Consider the following 27637-nt stretch of genomic DNA (forward strand, 5'->3'; position numbering starts at 1 on the left):
GATGAGTATACTACGAGCATTTTTATACAATGCGAATTTATACAAACATCCACAGTGACATCTATGGAGAAATTTTCGCAGCATATTATTATTATACAAATTGGCGAACCTCAAGAGACTGAATCACTTGAGATATGCAAGAGTGATTGGAAAGGAGGTGCCAATTTACAGGAAATGTTTCAATGAAAATCAGAAAAATTGGCAAACTCTAATAGGAAGCGATCGACCTGGAGCACAAACCAAGGTCTGACCAACAGTTACTAGTGAGAATCGAACCATGACCACTCTGCTCGAAAGCGTAATATTCTAACCACTAGTCCACGCATAAATACATATGATATACAAATATGTATTTAATTTTATTTGATAAATAATAAAATTTACATGATTTTTATATGTACATTTAATTTATAAAAAAATTGTGAGAAAGATTGAACATACATCCATGTATTTATTCGGAAAAATAAGAAATATCATAAAATTTGGGGGAGGGGGGGTGTTTTTAAAAGAAAAAAAATGCTTGCTTATCAATACAATGAATCTCACAATTAGATATGCCAATTTAAGTGACCTGATTACGTAACTTTATATAATATTAAGGTTTTTTTTTATATGTATCTGTTACAGTAAAATTATATTTCAAGTGAAAATATATGTTCACTGACGTTTCAGTGAAATCATAACCAGTTACATTTTCAGGGTTGGTTTTATTCATTTAAGATTAGATTGTTAGTGTTGGAATTATTTAAGGGTAAGGATAGGTTAGGTTAAGTAAGGGTTGGAACTATTCATTTAATATTGGGTTGTAAGGGTTAAATTTGTCGAGTTAAACGTTGTAAATTCATTGTTTGATACATTTTCACTGCTTGAATTGGTGAAAATATATTTTCACTTGAAATATGCTTTCACTGTAACATATATAATAATAAATATTATCCAACACCACACGTCAACAGCTCAGCACAGCCTTGCACGAACAATACTACTTAAATTAATTCTACATTTAAATTCATTCTACATGTTTTGGACGAGTGGAAGGGAAGAATCGGCTTACATACATATACATATGTATGTACATTACGGCGCAATATTTTTTGCGTCGTATCTTTGAGTCAATACTGTCACAATATGACGTGTTCGAGAATATTTATATGCACATGGCATTTCTTTAGTACAGGTGCACTCGCCACTTTGAAGTAACGTCATACGTGAATATATTCACAGTGGCCAATACAAACGTTTCTGCTTGATATGTTCCGGTGACATGTACTGCTGTCAATAAGAATTGATCGTTTCGTATAAGTAATTTTCAGATACGTCACACGAATGTGTCCAAATATAATGTACTAAAGAATATTTTTCGTACTGCTGTTTACGTGCAATGCTGGATTAAGCTGAACTGGTATAAACGAAACTTTATATGTGCCTTAGAATTATTGAATTATTTTTCAATTAATAGTAATTATTTTGTGTAATAAATATAAACAGTCAATATTTTAGACTTTAATGTTATTTGAAATATGTACATGTGCATATCATGCGATAAAATTAGATAAAAACATTATATAGGATATATATAACGTTCTCAATAGTTGATTGAGGTAGTAAGAACGATACAAAAATTCCAGAATAATAAAATACCAATGATAAGCTTAAGTATTATTTATTTACGCTTTCAAATTGCATTTGAAAACGGATACGATCGTACATAAGCCATTAACGCGTCAGTTGCGCTCAAATAAAGCCACGAAAATGACTCGCGCTTGCGGAAATGGATCGTCGCGAAAATAAAAGAGGAAAACCGCGATCGTATGTGTGAGTAAAGAACGAGTGGAGGAAAATAGAGGAAAAATCCTTATACACGGACACACACAGCCATCAATAGACGACCGTGGAACGGGGTGAGAACCAGCGCGATAGGATGATATATGGGTCTCGGCTCACTCGGAACTCGGGCTCAGAAAGAAAACCACTTGTCAATGTTATGAAAAATAACCTGCAGAATTATCGACGCTGGGAAAACATGGCAGCGGGTTGGAACGAGGGGTAGACTTCAAAGGGTGAACTTACGTGCTTGGGGTCGAATGTAGGGTGGCTGTGGAAATAAGAATGAAAATAGATTTCGCTATTTCGAGTCTGCTCGTTTCGTGTAAAACAAATATCGCTTTATGATTAATATTGCCAAAGTACACACGTATGGGAGTGGAAAATAGTTAGGAGAGTCGGTTCACTGTAAAAGAGAATTTCATTTTCGCATCATGCATATGCAATTGATGTACATACATATACGCAGTGGTGTAGTCGGGCCAGGTTGGGGCAGGTCGCTGCCCTGGCACTTTGATTGATATGAAAATTGTTTTATGAGTAAAATTACAAAATATTATGGCTAATATTAATAACACTTGAGAAGAGAAGAATAAGAGGCAACTTAATCGAAGTCTTTAAAATAATAAATAATCATCATAATTGTCCTATGTCCAAACTCATTGCGTTCGTTCAATGAAAACACATATCTTAGAGGTCACACTATCAGACTCCAAAAAGATAAAATTGAATAAATTGATCAGAGATTCCTTTTTTTCAAACAGAGTGGTTAAAGTTTGGAATAGTCTTTCTAACAATGGAGTAAATTCTGAAAACCTTAATATTTTTAAAAACAAGCTAAAAATCATTCTTAAGATTCTTGTAATTCTTCTTTTCCAATTCTTCTTTATCAATACCTTCCCAGATTTTTGTTTTCTTTTACTTATTATGTTACCTTCCCAGATATTTTTATTCTGTTTTATCTTTTGGTATTTTCTCTTATTTCGTATTTTTTCGTGTTTACTTTTTTCTTTTATCTTATTATTGTTATGAATATTTTTGTTTTAATTTTATTATTTATATTAAGTCAAATCCGATGGGTCTATCGGTTTTCCCATGTATTATTAAATAAATAAATAATATTTCATTTTTGTATACAAAATATTGTGAGTATTACAAAATCTCGTTCTGACATTTGGTGACCACAACTGGAAAGTAATGAGTATATTCAAAACTCAAAAGACATTTTGATGAAATTTATGGGTTTTTTTATCTAAAAAAACCTAAAACATCAAAAGAAGAACTATTAACCGTATGCACTTGAGGATAGATAAAATAAGGGAACTCAGCTTAAATACATAAATAGTCATCTCTAAATTTACATGTTAAAATTTCATGTTTTTTGACATATGTACATATGTACATACTCGTACATATGGTTTTGGCATTGCTAAAAGCAAATGTTTCTGTAGATACACAAATACACAAATTCCCGAAAAAATTTTTTAGAAAATATAAAAAGTAAGACGAGGTTAGTAAAAAGCATCATAATTTCAACAAGAATATTTGTTGATTAGCATTTGATTTTTTTATAAATATTTGAACTACCAATATTAGGATACATATTTTTTAAGTAATGAAAAGAGAGGTGGGGGGGTTATAAAAATTAAACACCGCCCTGGTTCTTTTTTATTTAGCACTACACCACTACGTATACATCTCAATTCCAATGTGTTGCTCATCGTTTCCATGTATGTATGACGAATCATAAGTTTTTAAGAGAAACTTTGCGATGTCAATGTTTCATTTATTTATTTTATAATTAGTACCATTTTTTATATAAATAGAGCTTTGTAATATGTGATGAAAAATTTCAAGTTTCAAACTTGAATATTCAATGGGTTGATATTTTATTTTGCAGCGTCTTACTTCAATCTTTATGTGCATATGCGGATAGAATAAATTAAAATTTAGCTGTATGAATATAATATATATAAATATACATACACATACGTTGAATATCGAGATGCGAATACGAAATAAGCAACGTATTGTTTCGAAAACTTGATACCTCATCAAGAACAGTTTCGCAACATCAGCGAACTCGGTGGAAAATGTAAGCCGAAAGAGAAAATGAGGAAAAGCGGATGCATAGATTGATCAGCGATTACTCGATATAGCGGCTTCTGTTTTTCTCCGATGAGCTGGACGCGCCGGGGGGAAAAAATCTAATCAATTTCAGTAATCGGATATCCAGGCTATATTTCCATGGGGGGGGGAGTAGGGGTGTGCCTTTTTCTCACCCTATTCTTTCATCATCTCGCACTGTCTTCTTTCCACTTTTTTCCTTGAATCTCGCGGATCGTCTCCGCGGTATTAATTTCCTTGAAGGCTGCACGATAGCTTCATCCCCCGGTTTAATATTCTGTTGGGTGTGAATTGCTCTCAGCACTGGGGTACGGCGAAGCGCGAAATCTCGCACAAGTCTAACCAGGGCGCCCGAAGAGGCGCCTTTCGCTCCAAGACGTTTTTAATCACGAACGAGCTGAAAGGCTTCTCAAACCCCCCTTCACATCTTTTGTCAACTTTTTTTTTTTGATAAAATTTGTGACCTAAACATTTATACAAATATGAGTGTTTAGTGGTAATTGAATAAGCTTGAAAAAAAATTTTATTTTAAAATTTTAAATTTAACAATCTTAAATGATTTTTTTTTATTACAAATATTTGGGAATACATCTAATTCAATAGTTTGATTTGTGCCTCTAATAAAATGAAATTGGAGAAAGTTATGTAGAGCTACTCTTAGATTAAGTATAATCATTAACTCATCAAATCCTACAGTTATTTAGGTGAAAATTAATTATTTTAAAAAGTAGCTTCTATATTTTTTATTACCTTCTTCCATAAACTAAACAAATGTTCTATTCCTTTTTTGTTTATATGAAAAAAAACTCTTTTAATGTATAATAATGTGTATTTATTTACTCTTATTTTTATTTTATTCAGTCAATCAAGCCCGTTCGTTTTACAGATCTCTCTGATGAGAGGAGTGTACTATACACATCAAGAAATATCAATAAATACTTTATTAATTTATGTTAAATTGTTATTTTGTGTTTTTTTTTGTTATATTTTTTGACCATTGTGGCGCATTAGGAATTCCTGTAATGCCACAATGGTCTGAAATTTAAAATAAATAAATAATTATTGTTTATTTTACATTAAAAATGACATCTATGTTCAAACATTGTACAGAAGTGTTGTAAGCATTGTACAAGGCAAATACGATCCACATCCACAAATGCATATATGTATGTATGTATGTATATACATAACTATGGAGAAATTAGCAGCATTCATATAAACCAGCAAAAAATCAAGATTCTGGATAACTCGAATTTTGCGAGAGAGAGATGGGACATTGATGCCAATTTGCAGGAATCGCTTCAATAAAAACCAGATTAATTGGCATACTCTGATAGAAAACGATCGACCTGGATCTGGTCGGCAGCAAACCCGTGACCACTTTGTTTGGAAGTATTATAAGCTAACAATTAGTCCATGCTCTTATAATATATTATTTATAAATGCTTTAATTTGTAAATAATAATAATTCGTTTATTAAATGAATATTATTCATCATGTCGTATAATATACATATGTACATGTATAGGCTTGGTATAAAGTATAAGGATTACAATGTTAATCTTGAAACATTAACCAATGCATTATTCGGTAACAAAGACAAGTTAGTCATCTTAGCAAACTATGTATACATACAAACACATGTTCATACATGCCAACATAATGTGAGTACTTATTCAAGGCCAGATACGAACATTTACCGAATTCGAAATAAATCTATAATTTTGGACCGAGGGGAGATTGAAATATATCGAACGCTGTGTAATCGCACGTCGAAAAAGTAAAATACAGCCAGTAAAAATTCTGTAGAGAGGTTCGCTTCAGGGTACGTACTCTTTTCGGGTCATTGTTGTGCATACTCGCGGGCCGCGTTACAGAATATTTATTAGATTAAGCTTCCGACCCGTCCACTCACTCAGCCCGATGAGTTCGAAACTCCCTTTGTACCCTACGAACGGGTGGTGAGGGGAGGGTTCAGAAATAATTGAAGCACCCTTAGGTCTCGATTGAGTTTTCAAATTAATTCTTTCCGCGAACAAAACGACTTTTTACCCCCTTCGGTCCGGGCCTTTATCCGCTCCCAAATTCCGCTCATTAAAAATAGAATATTCCTCTTTTTTTCTGTTCACGTTTTATTTGATTTTTTCTGTCCGACCGACCGTGATTAATTTTTATTATTTTCTTTTTCGACTTTTCTCGACCGGAAGCGATCAATCATCCACGCGCGCATCGTTCTCTTCGAACGCATCACTCGCCTTTTCTCGAGTGACAGTTTCGCGAAATTCAAATTTTGATTTTATAATGGGAATAAAATTTTATTTTCACCTCCTAATAATAAGAAAATTATTCATAAAAAATATTTTATTTATTTAAAATTAAATATTTCAATAGGATTCATTATAAATGTTCTCAATATAACGCCTAAGCTTAAAATTTAATTTTGTTTAATACTCGTTTCTATTTGTGTTCAATCTAATTTAACCAAACAACGTATTCTTCATAGGTATTTATTTTTTATTAAAAACAAAAACATGTAGTTTATCTATCTATATATGTATATATATATATATATATATATATATATATATATATATATATATATATATATATATATATATATATATATATATATATAAATGAATGTCTGTGTATGTGTGTCTCGAATAGGCTCCTAAACCACTGAACCGATTACGATGGAACTTTCAGGATTTGTGGTATGCACGTCCGGGAAGATTACTGTTAAAAAAAATCGCCTAAAAACGAGAATGGAAACGGGAAAAACGAGAATGAGTGTCATTGCAACGCAATAATTTCAAATGCGTTCGCTGCCTGCGTTTTTCCGACAAATGGGAACGGGAACGAGAACGGGAGCGGGAACGGAAACGGGAACGAGAATGGGAACGGGAACGGCAACGGGGATAGCATGCGTTATTGTGGCAGTATTTTATAAAATTTAAAAAAAAATTGACACCAAATAAGTTTCTACATTTACTTATTTATTTATCCATTATATATTAGCCCTGACCATAGGTGCCACTACAGGTTGCCCAAGGCAATACCTGTGAACAAACTTTTGTACATACATAAGTACCAAATAACATCATTGCAATTATTGATTATACACAAAACATGAGTTGAAAACCTTGTGTGACAAACCCTGCCACTCTAATCTTCAACTACGGTTATCGCTGAAATGAAAATTGAAAGGGAACGTTGAAGACGAAAACGAGTAAGTAAGTAAGAATTTTTAGTACCATTGAATTTTATTTTTAAATGCTTTTTATTAGTGCTAAATTATGTTCACAATACATCTACCGTATATCTATTTTTAAATAGCTACTGATCTACTGATCATTTTCTATTTTACAATTTTGTTTTATTTTTGTAAGTAAATACATTATTATATTATTCTAATGCTTATTATATACCAGGAAGGCTTGACAGGAATACCCCAATGCGCCTTCCTGGACAAATAATTACAAACAATGCAGCATTTTTATTACACAATTACTATAATTCTAGAAGCTGAAAAACACAAAATTAACAATTAATTAATTAAATGAATTACTCCATTGAGACATCTATAGATTTTTATACTTCTACATACATCAATTTTTACATGTACATATATATGTACATTAACACAGAAGATTTGTGACAGCAGGTAGGATGATTTTTTTGCCAATTTTAAGGAACAGTTTTAACAATGACCATATACAATTGGCAAACTCTGATAAGAAATGATTAACTTGAACTCACAAAGTCTAACCAGAAGTATATTAAAGATTAGTCCGGGATCGAACCCAATAATCTCTTGGTGCTAAACATAAACGCAACCACTGAGCTCTATTGCTAGCTGTACAGCACAATAGGAAAAATAGCTCAAAAACCTATTTAAAATTCTTATAAATGCTCATAATACATTTTATACTTTATATTAACTAACTACTCTCTACAGTCGACGATCTAAAGCAGATTGCGTTTAGGTAATCTGTGTTTCTACCTGAACGGTATAAATATTTTGTTGTAATCACCGCGACTCTTTACAAGTGTGTTAGCATAACTATTTTTTATTATGTCATAGAATCTACTGATTCGCTTGTTAGTAATGTCTGTGGCTAACGGAATATTATTTATGGGCTGCAGTTTCTTTTATTAGTACCATTAAAAAATACATACGAAAATAATTTCTACGCACACGTATGTAATTCGGTTTCTATATTGTATTATACGATAATTTATTATGCGTACAATAGTTGTAAAGATTTAGAATGTGTGAATCGTTCAATTTACATTGTACATATGTCTGTATTGTTGTCCTTGTTTTGGAATTTTATGAAAATTATAAATTAGGACACTTTTGCTAATACTGAAAACTGTCGGGTATGCGGTTTTTGGTTAATGGATTTTCAGCAAATTCGCTAATATAAATCCATTACGTAGAAGTTTGTATGGTCGCTTTGGTACCCTCGTCGCAATCAGTCACATTTATTCAGGGCTCGGGCTTTCAGACTAAGTGCTGATACCAGTGACATCAAATATACAAGAGAAAACGAAAAAAATCCAACCCCTTTTGCACTATACATATGCGACGTTATTTTTAACTAAATTACATATGTACATTTATATATGTATACTACATTAATATGGTGAAAAATCGCAACCAACCCCAATTATAATAAATAAAAGTACTTTCGAATTCGTTTCATATAATAAAGTTCACATGTTTCCATTTAATTTCAACATGAACTAACTCACATCTTTCCATGAAATTTTCTCATATAATAAACGTAATTCAACTTATCATATTTATAGAAATATTCTTGTCCTTTTACAAATATAGTCTGCAGTCTTTTTTCAGTACCGTGAGATAATATTTGGTGGTACTATGTCAAATTTAAAACAGATTTTTCTTGCGGGTGAATAAAAAACAAACTATCAACTTTATATACATACATACATATATGTACAATATGTTACAGTAGTTCAAGTGTACATTTCATTCGTTTAAGAACATTCTAGTTTGTTCATGCATGAACCAATCTGGTCAATTATACATACATGTAGTATACACGAAATAACAAACTGACAATCGAATTAGTTTGTTCACGCACAAAATATTAGCCATAAGTTTGAACATTCTTAATCGTTTGTCTCATTATCTGTATGTATGCTAACCATGAGTTGCAATATTTTTAATATTAGCAGAAATAGAAATTATAGCTACCGTGTAATGCAGCTTCCATGGGATTTTTCATACCTGGTTTTTTGACAGCTCAAAAGTTTTATGCGACACCTTGTGAGCCTATTTGAAGATGGCATTTGACTGTTTACACTTAAATTAAAACCAATAGTTCGTTTATGAACAAACTCATATGTTCATGAACGAATCGGAATGAACACCTGGACTGTAACATACATACATATATGTACATACAGTTCCCGAAAGACTGCACTGAATTGCACTGAATAATGGCGCAGTTTCGAGAAATACTAATTTTCAAAGGCGTTCAAGAGGAACTTACGCAATAGAATTTTAGAAAAAAGGGTTAACACCCTCGGATAACATACAAATACCCCTTGACGCTATTTTGTGGAATTCTATTGCGTTATTTCTTCTTGAGTATCTTTGAAAGTTTGGATGTCTCGAGAATTCGGCTGTCTTGAGTGCATTTATACGATATACATATGTATGTACATATGTACACATGGTATATAGATTATTTATATAATTATACAGATTTTGTACTACATCATGTTACATGTATATAATATCGCTATTCTGTCTGTCTGTCAGAGATAACGCTCGCCATACTATAGTAGTCGTTTCGATTCTACATATGTACATATGTACGTCGCAGCTAAACCACTGCCAAAACGTACATATACGAACAAAAGAAAAAAAACTTCTATATATACTGTTTGTTACCAATGTTTCCTCTAGGCAAATAGATGGCGGTAAGTCTGAGCGTTTACCGCCATCTATTGAAAATTTATTTTATTAATTAATTTTTCTATTGGTGTTTTATATTGTTTACATGTACATAGGTAGGTAGGTAGTTTTTACCATTTTGTTTAATTACATATAAATATTGAATTAAATATATTTAGGTATTATATAACACAGAACCGACACATTTATTTATATTTAATAACTTAATATGCCAACACCCATGCGATGATATTTCATCGGGTACAACACTAGTTTGATATAAAACTAGTAATATTTCTAAAGGTAAAGCAGAGAGCTACTCAATTCATTGTATAAAACGAATTTAATATAAAAAGATTCTACTGACATTTTTGACTGAATTGACCACACAATAGGAATGTGTAACATTAAGGTGAATAAAAATAAAAAGCGAATGCTTGCGCACGCACTAGTCGAGCATTTTGCATGAGCGAACACGGAACGGCCCGACGAGGAAAGAATGATTTAGGACTCTATTATTCTAATGGATGGACACTTTCACGGAGAGGCCACACGAGAGAAAGAGGAGAGAAGCGGTCCTTCCGCGCTCTTTACGGCTTTTTAGACCCACTACATTCACCCACCGGCCACCGAGTCTCCTCCGGCCACCCCTCTCGGTGATATCTCATTCTTTTTGTGGCTTTTATTTAAGCCGCGGCCATCCGAACGGGGTGGTGGAACATCGAGAGGTGGAGGGATGCTGGGTGGTTGGATTCTCCAAAACCTTGGTTTCGTTTGTTTTTTAAAATATTTACTGCGGGCTAGAGGGTCGGACGACAGGGCCGGTTCAAGGGTCCGGGCTCGCTAATGCGATAGCAAGAAAATAAACGAAGATTTGTGCGTCGAGTGCTGTCAAGACAAAACCCAATTTTACATCAGTGGTCTAAAAGAGGAAAATATATTATATAAGGAAATGTGGAATTTAATGGTTTCACAATGTCAACCCATTTGGAGAGGCGCGTAGCTAATACGGGTTCAAAATAATGTAAATCCCCAAATAAGAAATTATATGTTTTATACAATGTCATAATTCCTATGAAATGAGTCCAAGATTTGTTTGAAGAAATCCTAGCCATATTTGTCTTTTCATTTTGATTTGTCCTTTTTTGCCATTCTTTACTCCACATTTAGAAGATATTTGATAATTCGTTTTTAGATTATCAAAGGTATTGGTTTATCTGCATACATATGTACATATGTTCTAGTAATGTAAATAATATAATATAGGGATCAACGTTTAGATAATGTAATCACTATAATATATATGAACGGATCAGTCAAAAGAGACGTATTATAATATATATTATATATCTTTATATACGTATATATTTTATAATACGTATACGATTATAAAGTATATACGTATATTACGTATGTATATATTTTATAATACGTATACGATTTTTTCTCTATTGACTGATCCGTTCATATATTATATTGATTACATTTTCTAAACGTTTATCCCTATATTATATCAATTACATACATATTCTAATTACTAAATAAATTATTTATAAATCTCAAATGAATCAATCATACGTAAGCTTGAATTGGTATTTAATATTTTCTTTCCATTAGTGCAATTTCCAAATTTAAGTTATAAATTAATTAATTTCCAAAATTAAAAGGTCAGACATTATTTTTCACCAGCACGTGCCACTTTTATCATGCGGACGATCTCAAAAGGCCCAAAACGGCGAAAAGCTTGTTTAAGACAATAAAAGCACTCGCTTGTCATCAGACACGCGGCTCAGCATCCGCGGCGCTTTTAGCAGCATAATCTGTAAGCTGATGCGTTCGAATAATCCAATTTGCGAATGAAACTTTATCGCGAGATTAGACGCCCACGACTGCCGATTTCTCGAGAAGCTCGGAATTCTTCAATTAAAACTTCACATTATAACTCGGCGCTCTCTGAGACCGCACTCTCAAAAATTCAAACTTAATTTAAGACACTTACTCTCACCGAAACGTTAGCTAAGAGCGACTATACGACCTCTAACGCTCACGCGTCTAATTGGCGCAATGTTCGCCAAACTAAAAATTGTTACCAAAAAAGACAGACGCGAACGAAAGAAGCTTTCGTCGAAGATTAAGCGCGGTTTTACGTCCCGTCGATTTTTCCGGGACTATCTGCACGCCTCGCCACTGGAGTAAGAGAGACCGAGTGGTCCATTGCTATCAGTCGACCATTTAATCCTTCAAGCGCAAATTCGAGACACTCAATCAGACCTAGAGAGTCTCTAGAGTGAGGTAACGAGGCGAGTAAACAAATCTACAAACACGGTCCGATAAACTGGGAAAAATCATCCAGCCCATCTCCCTGAAATTCCCGCTTTAACCAAACCCTATCGGCTATGTACATCCCTGTATGCTGGAGGTTTGTCTGTGTGTGTGTGCTTATGCGATAGCTTACTTAATAGCTACACGGTGTGTAGAAGAGAGCTTTAAACGTCTCGGTTAACTACGCCCCTGGGCACAGTAAACCCTTCTTAACTTGCCGCCATGTACAGTTTTGCATCGGCGATAAGGCGTCAACTATCGAAAATTGTGATCTTTTTATCCACTGTCAATTTTAAAGGTCATGAGATGAAGCAGTTTATCCGTCGTTAGGCGCCGTATTCAAAACGAAGATCTTAATACACTTGATTATAAAATAAATTGGGTATTGTCTGTTAATCAAGTAAATACATGTGAGTGTTTAATCTTCAGAAACGGTTTCTATATTACATTAGCATAATTCCTTTTAGGCTTAAGATGTATATTATACACTAAAATCTTCTTACTTTTAAAGCAGATAGTAAAGATTTTAAAATTTCTTATTGTGTTTATGAATACTTAAATACACGTCAGTACATGTCTATGTAAGTACATGTCTATTTATAATATGCGATATCAAATATCTTAATACTAAATATTGTATTCGTGAAGGATATTTTTCTTGTTATTAAAAAGACTCTCTTACGTATCTACTACGTACATATGTACATACATACATACATAATTATGTCAAATTTTATGTCAGAATAAAATTGCAATGAACTTAAATCACTGAATCAATGTCACTGTTTCATATGATGTTTTCTTTGTTAATAATAAAATTCATTTTTAAATGGGTTTTATTATAAAGGAATATTTATAAGGTTACATATTTCATATTTCAAAGCCTTAATATGGAATTAAAATTTACGAGCGTGTTTATACTGAAAAATTACATTACCATTCGCGAAACTCTCACGAGTGAAATATAATAGTTTCGCGCGTTTTGTACGCGTGAAAACGTGTTCGCGGAAAATTGAATGCGGTGACATCGTCTCCGGAAAATAATGCTGTGATTTTTTCGCGGGAAAACTGTCAGTATTATTCATTCACACGTGAACGATTCGGTGTGAGGACGCCCTTTCTTCCCTTTTATTATTATTACACACGCCTTGCGGATGGTTCTGTGGTGACAAATTGAATGTACTCGACAATAAGCTAATTTTTTTGACATCTTCGTACTTCGAAACCTCCCCTGGTTTAAAAATATAATAATAACAACGCGCGTAGTGGGAACGAGCTCATATATTAATACTCGCATGGGGGCAATTGAATCTATGATTTTTAATTGGCGCGAAAAAGTGTGAAGCGTAATTGGGCGAGTTATCTCGTCGAGTGGATCAGCCGACGAGACCCTTTTTACACACCCTCCGACCTCCCCTCGTGCCGCTTTTCGCGGACATAAATTATAATTAATTCAATTAGTGTTAACTACGGGGCTGGCTGCGTGATAAGAGCATGACATGGGTCCTTTTATTACAAATTATTAAGTACAAATTTATAACTCGTTATGTATTCAAGGGCGCGTTGTTCCCGACACCCCAGCCTCCCACTTCATAAAGTGCTCGTAAAAAGTGTGAATTATTAAGAGTGTCGCGTTTTCGCTGTAATTGTAGTTTTTAAGCGAGCCAGAGACGTTTGTTATTGTTTCGCATGATCGTTTTCACAAGGAGTATTTAAAAGCGTTCTTGAAGGTTTTATTTTTAGTTTATTGCACTTCGTTGTTTGATTTTATAATTAATGGCGTGTAAGAGTTACTCGGCGTACCCTCAGAGGATAAGCTTAAATTAAATAAAGCTTGTGAAGTCAGCTTAAATATAGATACTACATATACATATGTAAATATATAGATTAAACCAACCGTGTCAAATTCTTTATAATTCGTTTGTGTCGGAATTTTCAAATATATTTTATATTAATAAGAAAATTCTAATTCATAATTCTTAAATATTTTAGATCGACAATTGAAACGCTTTAAACTCATGTTTTTTTTAGTTTGAATTTAATGTAGTCAATTTTTATGGTGGGTAAATTATTGTTCATAAAAATTCCTCAAAAAATATTTCACCCAATGAAAAATTTAAGAAATAAATTGAAGCAGATATTCAAATTTTTCATTCATAAAATTTGAAATTCTCGATTAAATTCATCCTCAAATCTAATGAATCCAATTAATATCGTTCCCAATCTAAGGTGACAAAGCAATAAAAGCCTATTTTTTCTTCACTCTGCTCCATTTCAATGAACGATGAATTTTAATATCTCAACCCCCGCTTTCTCCATTTTGGCTCCAACCAGGTACGTTTTTCTTTTTTGTCAGTTTTCTCTTTCATTCGCATGTGGGCGCTCTCGTTTTGCACAGGTTCTCAAATTGTCGAATGATAATTAGGGCACTCTGTAGGAGAGGATGGGTCTTCGACGGCTCTCTCACCCTCTCCTATTTAATGAAATCGCACAACCAAGGTCCCCAGGTGATTTTTTCCCTACCTTTTCCAGCCGCATCGAAAAGAAATGACGCCATTTTATGCATATTCATGGAAAATTATATTAACTTTCCAAGATATCGAAGCTAGGGGGGCTTGATTGCCTGATCGTCACTTAGAAAAGGCGAGATTTTCCAATTCAAATTCATTTTTGATTCAATATCTTCAAAATTTCATAATAATTCTAATTTCAATATGTTAAAATTTTATCACTTTGTACTTTAAGTATATGATATTAAATAGTTAATAATATTTTTGATTAAGTTTAATTCTGACTGAGCATTTTAAATGCATCATATGTAAGATATGTTCACACATACATATGTACATAAGTATATAATATGTATTCATTGATTTGCAGTAATAATGATAAAAAATGATGTTTTGTAATAGAATCTATTATATATATTTTAATATCATTTGATTTTAATTAAAAATATATCTACATATTAGCTATTCTCGTATTGTAAATGTAATAATTTCAACAACATCTACATAATACGGATGGCTATATGGAGACGATTTTCCTCGAATTTTCTTTACTGTCGGTGGTAGCTCTCGCTCGATGGAAAATATCGTCTTCCATTTTTACAAATGCGACGATTATTTTTCCAATTCTCTCGGTAAACTTCCTACCGCCATAGCTCTCTGGTACGCTGCCTGCAAAACTACTCTACAAAATAAACAATATATCATGGATTTGTATGCATCCTCTTGCTTTTCCACCAGTTCAGTTTTTCTTTTGTATTTTCCGAACGCAAACTTTTCCCGGACGAGCCTGCTACTATTTTTCAGCCATCGGACGAGCCTATATAGATATATATATATATATATATATATATATATATATATATATATATATATATATATATATATATATATATATATATACCATATATATATATATATATATATATATATATATATATATATATATATATATATATATATATATATATATATATATATATATATATATATATATATGTATATAAACTCGGAATGAGACAAAACGAAAATCTGATTCATTTGCATACAAGAATATAATACAGTATCGAGTCGTATTATTTATAAATCAATAGGCGCGGAATTGAAACGCGTCCCAATTTTCCATGATGGGGTATGTAAGACCTGACCTATTTCATTTCAATACGCAACCTTCAACAATAAAAATCATTTGTATTTCGAATAAAATTTATTTACATTACGTGTCAAATAGCATATTCTCCGTAATATTTATGGAATGTGTAAATACACTATTTAACATAATATAAAACATCTATGGCAATTCCATTTGTTAAAGAACATATAATCAAGACCTTAAGTGGAAGGTCATGATCAGTACATTCTTCTATCATCCATAAAATGATTTAAAATAAATTGTAATTTTCATTCAGAATCTTGTCGAAAACATTTATTTATTTATGAACAAGAAAATTTGTGGTGTAGCCAAATAGGTCAATCTGCGACATTACTAAGGAAGTGTCCTACAAAAAAATGTGATACAAGGCTGAGTATTATAAAGTGCTTTTGACTTGAAGCTTGCCAAGCTAATATGCACTGGCCCGTTGCCCGTCGATAATGCGGAAAATATTTCACACATTTTCAAATTAATACACCAATTTATATATGTATGTATGTATGTACGAGTATATGTATATTGTATGCTGCCGAAAACATTTTCTACTCCCAATGCTGCTAACCCTTTCTTGTCTAATTCGTAGGCGCGCTATAACAGCCTGTGTACAACACCGCAGTGCTAAATTTTGCTTCACCATCCGGAAAATTGTATTTTTAACGGTACCCGTGTAAGAGGTCCTCTCGTTAATTATAACCGCAATTAAAATCAAATTAGGCTGCGGCTGTGAGGTCTTTACCCTCTCGTGCGTTCCTCTCAACTCCCCTCTCCTTCTCGTTAATTTTTTAGACCCCTTGTGTCAACCGTGACGTTGCTGCCTTTTCACAATGTCAATATTTGTTAAATGAAGATTCAGCCACGAGAAGAAATACATAATTGGCATGGTAAAAAATATAAGTTTCATGATATTTCATAATGTCGCCTTATTAGTTATGTTTAAATTTCTAGTAATCGTTATTTATTATTACAATTTTAAAGGGTAAGGTTTATCACAAATGTTTGTTTTCCAAACTGGGACGGTGTATTGAAAAAAAAAATTAAATTAACCATTTAAAAAGTCCTTTGGTGTTGCTTCAGATTTATATGTATGTATCTACATATGTATGTATATATTTACATTTTAAATGAAAATTTATCAAGAAAACTCCAACTCTTGATTTACCGCATACATACATTCATATTTTATTTTATTTTTAAACATACGTTTCTAGCATACATACATACGTGCATATGTGCCATAACATGTTGCCCAAATGTGATAAATATGGTCAAATTTTTAGACCATAAGTCCTAATAATTCTTAGCATTTACAATACAAATATTATTATACAATACAACAGAGTCATCCATGGACAAACTACTGTAATCAACAATCAACGAATTTGAACATATATTTAACTTGTCAATTAAATATGTACATATATCGAATTTGGGAGAACACATTTAACAGAGTTTTTAGGTAACATATGTATGTACATATTTAATTGACAAGTTAAAAACAGGGTTTGATATTTTTCGAACATAAATTTCTACCATAGGTGCCATAACAGGTTTCCCAAAGGCCTAAATTTCTTTAGTAAATAAGTACTAACGATTCTAAACATTATAATAAAATTATGATTATTATAATGTTTATAATATAATAAAATCTATGGACAAACTAGCATAATTAACAATCAACAAATTCGATACATAGGTCGCATATTTATAATATAGGTAATCAATAATTTTGAAATGCTAAATACTCGAATTTGCGAGAAAATTAAGGAGGGAGGAGATTGCTGATTTATTGGATCCGTCACATCAATTTAGATAGATAATCGACAACTCTATCAGGAGACGGTCAATTTGAGTTTTAATAACCACCAGATCTTGTCAACAGCATATATGAATCGAATAATTACTCAATTTCGGTCGGGACTTGAACCCACGACCTCTAGTATAGATTTAATACCAGTGAGCTACACTGTGGCTATATTTGGCCAGGAAGGTGCATTGGGTTTACCTGTTAGGCCTTCTTGGTGTAAATTAAATAAAAAAAAATATATATTGTATGACACATTTAAATAAACATAAAATTGACACACTTAATATTATAAGGTACGGTTTATATTACAAATACCAGCTTTGCTCGGTATTTGTAATATAAACCGCTTAAACATGACTATTCTAATAGTAAACATTTTATTAAATTTATTTGAATAGTTTTATTTTATATAAATTTATTTGAACACTCATTTCTTTTTTTTTTATTAAATTGACTATCACGAACAAACAAACATATGTATATACTGTCTCTTTCGAAATTATATATACATACATACCAGAATCCGGCGCCTGCGCCCCCTGAGCCTGCGCCCCCAGAGGCTTCGCCCTTGGCAACTGCGCCTTCGATGGCTGCGCCCCCGGCGTTTAAGGCCCTGGCGTTTGTGCCTTCAGCGCCCTCGGCGCCTTCGCCCTCGGCGCCTTCGTCCTCGGCGCCTTCGCCCCTGGGGACTTCGCCCCCGGGGAAAAATCGAATCGACGCCTATGAATCGAAAAAAAATAAATCGAATTTTACGAACTACGAACGAAGGTTACATACATACAAAGTCTCTTTTGAAATTATATATTAGATAATGTTGACTTTTTTATTGTTAAAATGTCACTAGAAATGAAATTCATTCATGTATTTGAAGAATCAAAGTATACGGAATTAAAAGCTTTTTTTCGAAATATTAATCTTCGCAACATTCGCAAAAGTTGATGTTTTTAAAACATTTTGCAATGTCTTAAATCAACTGCTCAATTGACTTGTAGCTAAAATTCTACTATTTTTATTTGTATAATAATTTAGTTTAATATTTTTGCGCATATGTAAAATATATAAGGCCTACATTTGAGCATGTGACGACACCGTCGAAGACGTGAATTTATGTTTTCGCCCTTTCGAGAAAACATGTTTTTGTGAACATTTTTCTCACACTTGTTTTATATTCGGGCGCTTGTAACTGTTGCATTGCAAACATGTTTACATAAAATATTATTATATAATAACCGACTGAGGGGAGGGTGATGAAGGGATGGGAGGGAGTGGACGGGAGAGGTTTCAGGGTATAAGGTCGCTGTGTGCAAAATTTGCATCATAAATATTTATGTCACGATTCACTGTACAACATTTTATATTCGGGACGTGTGGGGAGTCCTAAGCGGCGTCGCCTCCGTCGCCTAAAAAGCGGGAACCCCCGTTCGTTTTATTAATATTTAGTAACTTTTAATTGTTGTAAAATTAAAATATAATATGCCGGCGAAGACCACGGGGCGAAAGGGTAAATGCCGACGAAATAATTAGGGTCAAACGGCATTGCTTTCGGTCGCGTAACTTTGTAATGTGTGTATGATTAAAAATACATTTATTTAAATGCTTTTTCACAATTGGTGTCAAAAATTTATATTATCTAAGCTAGTCTTTAGAATATTTTTTTAATGTAATGAATGTATTTGTTTAATGTAACGTTTTGATAAAATAAATTGATTTTGATTTTTCTTTATCTATGTATGTACGTAGTAACAATGATTGAAGTTTTGCGATCATGCGAAAATCAACATCGAACTCAGAATCATTCACTTATCACGTTTTCATGATCTAGATGTATGTTTGTGTATTTTGGGGATTTTTGATCACCGTTCGGCCTATCGGACTGAAACTTAGTATCAGTTACTAAAATTCCTATCGATACGATTGTAATTTTTTTTAAATTTTTAAATTAACCGAAAATGGTACCTCCCCTGATATTGTCCTCTTTTTTATTTTAAGTTTTTGAATTCAATTGTCTCCCAAACCACTAACGAAATCAGACTGAGATTTTTTTATATGTAATAAAAATTATAAATTTTATACGCTTATATTTTTTAAATATTTTTACTTCAACCGGAAGTAGTACTTTTAGTTTAGACGATTAGAGGTTTTTATGTTTTTCTCGGATACTTTTCGGCACATTGAACTGAGATTTAATATCTAGAAGTTAAAGCTTAATATAAAGTTATATATAAAATTTGGTGAATTTGGTTATATTAAAAAATTTGTTCGATTTTTGTGTTATGACGACATGATTTTTTCCACACCCCTGAACGAATCAAGCTGAAGATTTATATTTGTATTTATTTTGTACTAACTTTTTTTTAAATAATATTTTTGTATATTTTTACTAACCCTTATTACTTTCACTCACGATCACTAGTCAAAAAAAATTGTTAAAACAATATTTCATTATTTTACTTTGACCTTTTATATAAATGAGTTTTTAATACGAAAATCAATCAATTCAATCGCGAAATGTAAACTGTCATAAGCAGTGATTAAATACTAGTAAATAGTTTGAAGGCAAGTAGTTTTTGTACAATATTTGTATATAAAATATATCATATAGAGTCAACATAAATGTCTAATACATGTCTACATTGTAGACATTTATTAGAATTTAATATTAAAATTTGCGATCTTCCAAACTTATTGCCGTATCATGTGTTGTTATTATTTATGTAAGTATTTACAATCGAGTTATCTAATTAAATATTGCAATTTCCTGTAAACCACAAAACAGATTTAGTTTAGGTTGTGTATTTGATTATAGATTGCAATCATGGGATAATTACGAATGAGGTATATTAATTGTTATGAACAGCTATTAGGTATTAAATTGTTCATTATAAAAAGTATTTCTTTGTTCAAATATAAAATACAAGTAGTTTCATTTTGCAATATTTTGTAAATTTTGAAAGTATCACGTTCACAAAAACCACCCTGATAAATCCGACAGGCTTACTTCAAATATGTACGCGCCGAATTTATACTTATTTTCCCTCCCTCACCTCATCAACCATTCTATTACGGTAGCAAAAATTCGTTTATAAAAAATGTATAATATTGTATAACATTATATTACATGTATATTTTAATTTTTAATTTAACGTCTTGCCGCTGAGCATTCGATGAAGGCATTTAAATTAAAATTATTGTATACATATTTTTAATCGAACATCTGCCAACTTACATAATTTTTTCACTGAATAGAAACTTACATCATTTATTTTCAAGACTATTAGTTTTCATATTTTTAATGATACATACAAATAAAATGGAAACATTATCTTTTCATTGAAAACAAACATCATGTCGTACGAGCGTAATGCAGCTCACCTCGCTAGAATTAAAAAATATGTATAGGATATATCACCACTAGAGCTCATCATATTTCAATTAAAGAGGCTTACTTGAATGTGCGTATCTGATAATATTAAGTCGAGTGACACTTGAGGGATTTTATTGTTACTGTTAGAAAAAATAATTGTTTAATATATAATACCCTCCTCCTTCAACTTCTCGCATATCCTTCGCAAATCGATTTTTAATTAACATAAAATATGCATATTTATGTACATTGTGCTTGTCGCGAATTCATCGTATATCAAATTTATTGATTGTATAATTTTGTCCATTGATTGATGACGCTGTTGTATTGCATAAAAATGATATTGTATTTTTTAGTACTTACGTACAAACGTTTGACCGTAAATTTCACCTTGGGGCAATCTGTCATGGCGCGTATGGTAGAAATGAATATATAATAAATAAAACACAATGAATACATCGATTGACTATCATTTTTGAATATATGCACTTAATTTTGTGATTCTATATTATTACGTATGTACTGTTATGACGTATGTTTGTGGGTCTATATTTGTATACATTTATTTTTGACTCGCATTCGAGATATTCACTCGTTAACAACAAGCGAATCACTTAAAGATGAAATCTGCTTACGCAGCGTGAGGCGAAGTTAATCCACGAAAATAATAATGCTTGTGGTTTTCCCGAACGCTTTATCGCAGGATTACGGGCGCCGAGAGTTTTCCGGAACTTCCGGTAGGCGGTGGCTCATACACGTGTCGGGAAACCCTCACCTTCTTCGCGTTATCTTCGGAACGTCTCCGTTCCGTTCCATGCCGTGTTCGGCCCGAGCTTTAACCGTAAGTGAATGGGGTGGCAAACCACCCACAATGGTCGCCTGCCGCTCCTTACAAATGGCCGCCATTATTCTTTTGGGGCTAGCTGCAGATAAAAAGCGTTCACAAAACAACTCTGACCCGTCGGAATATCCGTGCACGGACCCGAAGCTTCGATAAAGCGACTTATGTATAAAGGACGCGTATCATCATCGGAAAACGAATTTATAACACTGCCATCCGCTTAAAATGTAGACCAGCAATATTGATAGAAGCTTCAAATGCGCAATTTATGTATAGCTAATGTATCACGCAAAGCGATCTTTTCAAATTGGAAAACCATCATGTCACGTATGTACAGTATAATGAAGTGTCTAGGAAGTGACACTCTTATTTCATAATGCAAGAATAATTTAGTGGATAGCATCACAATGCCGTGGTGCCATAGTTGTCTATCTAGAACCATTTCGTAATTAAGTCAAATGAAACACGAAAAATTCTGACAAGGGAAAACCGAAATGTATTTAATGACAGAGAAGATTGAATAGACCTTTTTTAATTATGCAGATTGTACTACATTTAAGATTAACATTTTTTTTATTCTTGAATAACCCATGAATAGAACATTGTCAAATTAATTTATTAAGAATTTTTCTTTTTTTTACCCTCATTTCACGTAGTCGTTGAAGATAACTTTTGGTCTCTGACTTATTGGTTTCATGTAATTTAAGTTTGAATCTGTTCGATTACAGTTTCTAAACAGTTTCGAAGCGTACACTGTGAATAAATATTCTTATGCTATTCAAGAAACTTTCTTTGATAAGACTATTCAACACGCTGCCGTCCGCGATTAATTAGCATATAACCTACCGCCAGTTTGATATTTATATTTGTAAATCCTGAAGAGCTTGCAGATATCCTAAAGAGTAAGGGAACTTTTCTCCGTACCTAATTATTCTAATGGAGTAAGCCGGGAGAAAAACGCTTCCCTGTTTTCTTTTGCTCGAGTTTCGCGCGGCTGGGAAAATCTTTTAAATTTTCAACAAGGTAGGGAGTGAGAGGCGGGGGGGTCAGAAAAGCTCTCTTGTTAGCGAAAGGAAAGCTTCGCTTTCCCACCCACAACCCCCCTCAGCTGCCCGGGTAATGAATTTATGTCTATTAAGTGAAATTTTATTTCACTTTAAGTTTCTACGAATCCGGCGAGCGCAAACAAGACAAGAAGGAGATGATTTTGTACAAAACGAAATATATGTACTTAGTCAAAGTTTTTCCATTTTATTCACAACGTAGGGTTTTACGAAGTGTCGCGATCCCCTTCATCTTATCGCAATTCTCTGCGCTGTTTAAGGGTAGAGGATAAAGAATGCATTTATTGCCTAAACAAAATTTATTTCATGCACTTTTACGATAATTACTTTGTCTGAATCCGAACATAAAACACAATTTATCAATTAATATTAAGCGCATTTTAAAAACAGGACTAATATAATCTATGAACATATGTGTGTAGATTCATGTGTTCATGTGTTGATAAAATAGGCCAACATTATATTAAAAGTCATATCTAATAAATCTTTTTTGCCACTTCTACACATGAAATTTACAATAAAGGAGGTTTGTAAAAATAAACCGTGTTATCAGATTAATCGATTTTTTTTCACCGTTCACTAAAAATATATATGTACATATCAATCCGTATAATCCAGGGATTTGAGGCATTCATATTTGTCATAACTTCAATTTAAGTCCTCTGTTAATTTTTCACAAAAAAAAATTGTTTAGACATTTAAAGTACATATTTATCATACATTTAAAGTACATATCTAGTGTTTTTACCCGGCTTCGCTCGGTATTTGTAATATAAACTGCTTAAACGTGGCCAATCTAATAGTTAACATTTTATTAAATTTATTTGATTAGTTTTATTTTATTTAAACTTATTCGAATATTCATTTGTTTTTTTATTAAATTGAACGTAGCGGATTTTACGAACCTAACAAACATATTTACATACAAAGTCTCTTTCGAAATTATATATTAGACTAGAAGATAAAATAAATATGTTAAGATAGTCTTCGTTTTAGAATACCCTTGTTTTGTCTTGTGAAAAAAAATCGCAAAATCACTCGATATACCATCCGATGCTGGCTATTAGAAGACCATTTAGGATCGGTACGATTATGAGTACGGTCGAAAGTGGCCGGGTGGGGTCGGCTAATAACCCCCTTTAAATTATAGCACTTATCTCGAGGCCGCTGTTAGATTAGTTTCTAAAGCGGCACTCTCAATCTTATCGTTCAAACTTGCCCGGCCTCCGGTCCATCGAACGCCAAATTTATGCATAGCTCAAAATACTCCACAATCAAAATACAAAGTTATATTTCTAAAACTCATCGAAAATTAAACATACATAAGGTAAATGTCCTCTTTATTATTATTATATGAAGATATTATTTTTACATTCGATAGGATTTCACCCGAAGAACTTCAATGCTCTTATAGCACGGGCGGAAAACATGATATTAGGGCCCGTCGTAAAATTCTGTGTACCCTCTCGTGGAAAGGCCTACTCTTCGTGCACATCTTTCTCTCTCTTTCCACGTGATAAAATCTCACTCTATTAACATTCGCCGTAAAGTGGATTTTAAAAAGCAAACGCCGTTGAATATCGCCGCGCGTAGAGCGGCGCAAATTGTTGCGCCGTATTTTACGACACTGGCTTTATTGCCAATTGGGGTGTGAAAGGTGGGCCGAGGGGGTTGGGAACGTTAGAAAATCTCCTGAAGCGGGGGAGAAGAGGTTGAACGCGCTTAAAATATAATTATCTGGCGATTTTTCTCGGAGATAACGCGTACGCCCGAAGGATAACGCTCGGCAAAAATGACAAGGATCAAAAATTTCACTCTAAAACTCAAACACTCCTTATGAAAATCCTTATAAAAAATTCCGTAGCACGTTTTTTATTCGTATTTAAAAGTATATTTTAATTACATAATTTATCAAATTATTTTTCATTGATTCTGATGAGGATATTGTTTTTGAATTAAATCAAAAAACATTCGCTTACATGCAGTATAAGCAAATGGAACTTTTTATGCTTTTATTAAATTAAAAGAGAAAGGTATAACAGTGCACCATTTGATAATTTCCACATCGAGACGGGAAAAAATCTATGGCATAATAGTAAGATTTCGTTTTATTTGAAGCTATATTAGAATTTGATTACTGCCGGAAGAGGGAGAGAAAGGCCATTCCTGCAGAGGTTTCGCTGTTATACTCGTATTCAGTAAATTCATCAAGGATATATTTTTTTGACCCACTTTTACCACAATCACCCATGGGAAATACTCGCTGAGATTTGTCATTGCTTTGTTTTCTATTTTGATCATAACTATCCTTGATTTTGTTTTTCTTGTAAAACCTTTCATATTTCTATTACATATTTCTTTATATTTATTTAAAAGATGCGTAGCAATAACTTTTTCTAATTTTTGAACTATAAGAGAAAACAAAAACAGATCTTTTTTAAAATTACTTTGATGTTCTTAATAATATCGAAAAAAATTATCTCAAACGTATATGTACATACGAGTATGTAGTTTATATTTGAAGTGATATGTATTGTGTGAAGGGAAAATCAAAAACACAAGAGATTCTGATGTAGGATAGACAAGTACATTACTGACTTCTCTTGTGATCCTTGAGATTGCCATTTGGACCGGAAAATAATATTCCGCGTTGTCAGATTTACTACAAAAATATATAAAGATTATGGCAATTCCTTTTCAAATTATGCAAAAAATTGTTACTGTGTGAATACTTTATTCTACAACGAAGAAAATTTTATTAAAAACAATAAAAGTCTACGTAAACATTTCAATGTTTTTTCAAAAAAAAAATTGTATGCAAACTAGGTTTTTTCAAAAAAAAATTGTATGCAAAATATGTTTTTAAAATACATATTCGATTCATATTTATTTTCAAAAGTAGCACTTGCCATGATAATTTTTAATTTTAAATTAAATAAAGTACGTATAATGTATGTACATATGTATAATGATTTTGGCAGGTAAGATTGATTTTTTGTGTTGTCAATCAATATTTTTATAAAACCGTTATGACACAAGTTTTGATTTTGTAAATACTCAAATTTCGAGTATATAATTCAAAACTATAAATATACTTACTTCATTGAGAATCGAAATATGTTGTTATTTAATTTGAAAAAAAAAAGAAAACAAACTTATTTCGACCGAAAATATGTCGCTACTTATAATATGATACTATTTTATTCATTTATATATCAATTTGTGTTATAGAATAGGTATAAACATAATTAATAGAATATAATCGTAAATAAAATGAAGTGTATAAGTCAAATAAATGGTCCTCTTCTAGTAATAGGTACCTTGGGTCAGACAAACTGTAAAGTCGGCACATAAAAATCGAAAATTTTTAGGCAATTCCCGGAATCGAGCCAATATCCTTCTGAAACGTGTCTCTATTTATGTGAAAACTATTGTAATTTTGATATCGGACAGGTATAAGGGTTTCAAAGCAGATCCTTTTCATTATTGTGCGCCCAGGGTCTCCTCTTATTCATTCCCTTTTTATCTGTAAATTCACCTTAGTTTATTTCCTTTCGCGCAGATAATTCCGGCTTATAACATCAATATTCCCCTTCCCGAGTCCTTCTAGTCCGAAAAAATCCCGGGAACACAACAAAGCCTACGCCGAAATATAATCCCGTAACCGTAAAATAAAGCAGGGCCCCGGGGGCCGTCAGGGGAGCCCTGGAGTAGGACGATGCTGGGGGTCTTTGGACCGGTCGCCCTCGTAAAACAGGGGGTGGGAAACTGCTCGGGACACATAAGAGGGTTGAAAGAAATCACCGCGACAAACCCATTTCAATTTGTCAGTGTGTCACAGCGCAGTTTCGCGCCAACTCTCCTACGACGTTGGCTCATCTTACTTACTATACATATGTATGTAAATAATTGAATATTAATATTTCGATGAATTAAGCTTAACTTGAGGGTATGTGAACTCGCACGTATGTATGTGCATACATTCATACAAACACATAATAGTTTGTTTTGGCTAAGTGAACTTGACTGTCAATCACAATTTGCCGAACTGTATTCAATTATATTGATTATAATTATTAGTCGAAGGCATTCCTATTGTACAGGTATTGCAAAGATCAATTTTGAACGAAATTAAGTCCTCCGGGATCAAAGTATGGATGTAACAACGCATTGTTCAATTTTGATGGAAATTAGTGCCGCGGGCACGGTTGATCCTCAGTTCCAACTTTGTCCCAAAGCGACCAACCGCCTTCAAGTTAAATTGATGTAAACAGGCACAATATTATGTCAATAAATTTTCCGAAAGTATATATGTATACAGTGAAATCTTTGTATTATACTCGTACTTAATTCTAATTTCAAATAATATATTACGGGAATTTTTTTATAATTATATTGATTTTTTTATAATTATGGATGCGTTTATGTGATTGTTGGGTTCGATCCCGGGCTAATCTTTAATACGTATATACATATGTAGGTAGTCATTATTATAGGCAGAGAAATATTATAATAATAGATGGGCCCCTACGAATAAATAATTGTTGTCAATATTACGCGGTATGTCTCTATAAATACGCTACAACGCTCGAAATACAATGGGATCAATTTACTTATAAAAATGTATCCCATGTTTTTAATTGTGTGTTTTTGAATACATTGTGCAATTTTACCGATGCTTGCCCATCTTGCGAGTAAT

At 32.7% G+C, this 27637-nt stretch overlaps 2 protein-coding genes across 2 annotated transcripts in view; one reads left to right on the forward strand and one right to left on the reverse strand.

Annotated features, from left to right (window-relative positions):
* The window catches only part of LOC143910988 (hemicentin-1-like), a 380897-nt gene that overhangs the window by 190925 nt on the left and 162335 nt on the right, over positions 1-27637 (forward strand). The window lies entirely within an intron of this gene.
* LOC143910987 (fasciclin-2-like) overlaps positions 18117-27637 on the reverse strand; it is a 273650-nt gene continuing 264129 nt past the window's right edge. The window contains exon 8 of the mRNA XM_077429654.1: positions 18117-18389. Within this exon, the coding sequence (XP_077285780.1) occupies positions 18275-18389 (115 nt within the window). The 3' untranslated portion in view covers positions 18117-18274. The remainder of the gene's footprint in view (positions 18390-27637) is intronic.

This window comes from Arctopsyche grandis, chromosome 4, assembly GCF_051622035.1.
Source record: "Arctopsyche grandis isolate Sample6627 chromosome 4, ASM5162203v2, whole genome shotgun sequence".
NCBI lineage: Eukaryota > Metazoa > Arthropoda > Insecta > Trichoptera > Hydropsychidae > Arctopsyche > Arctopsyche grandis.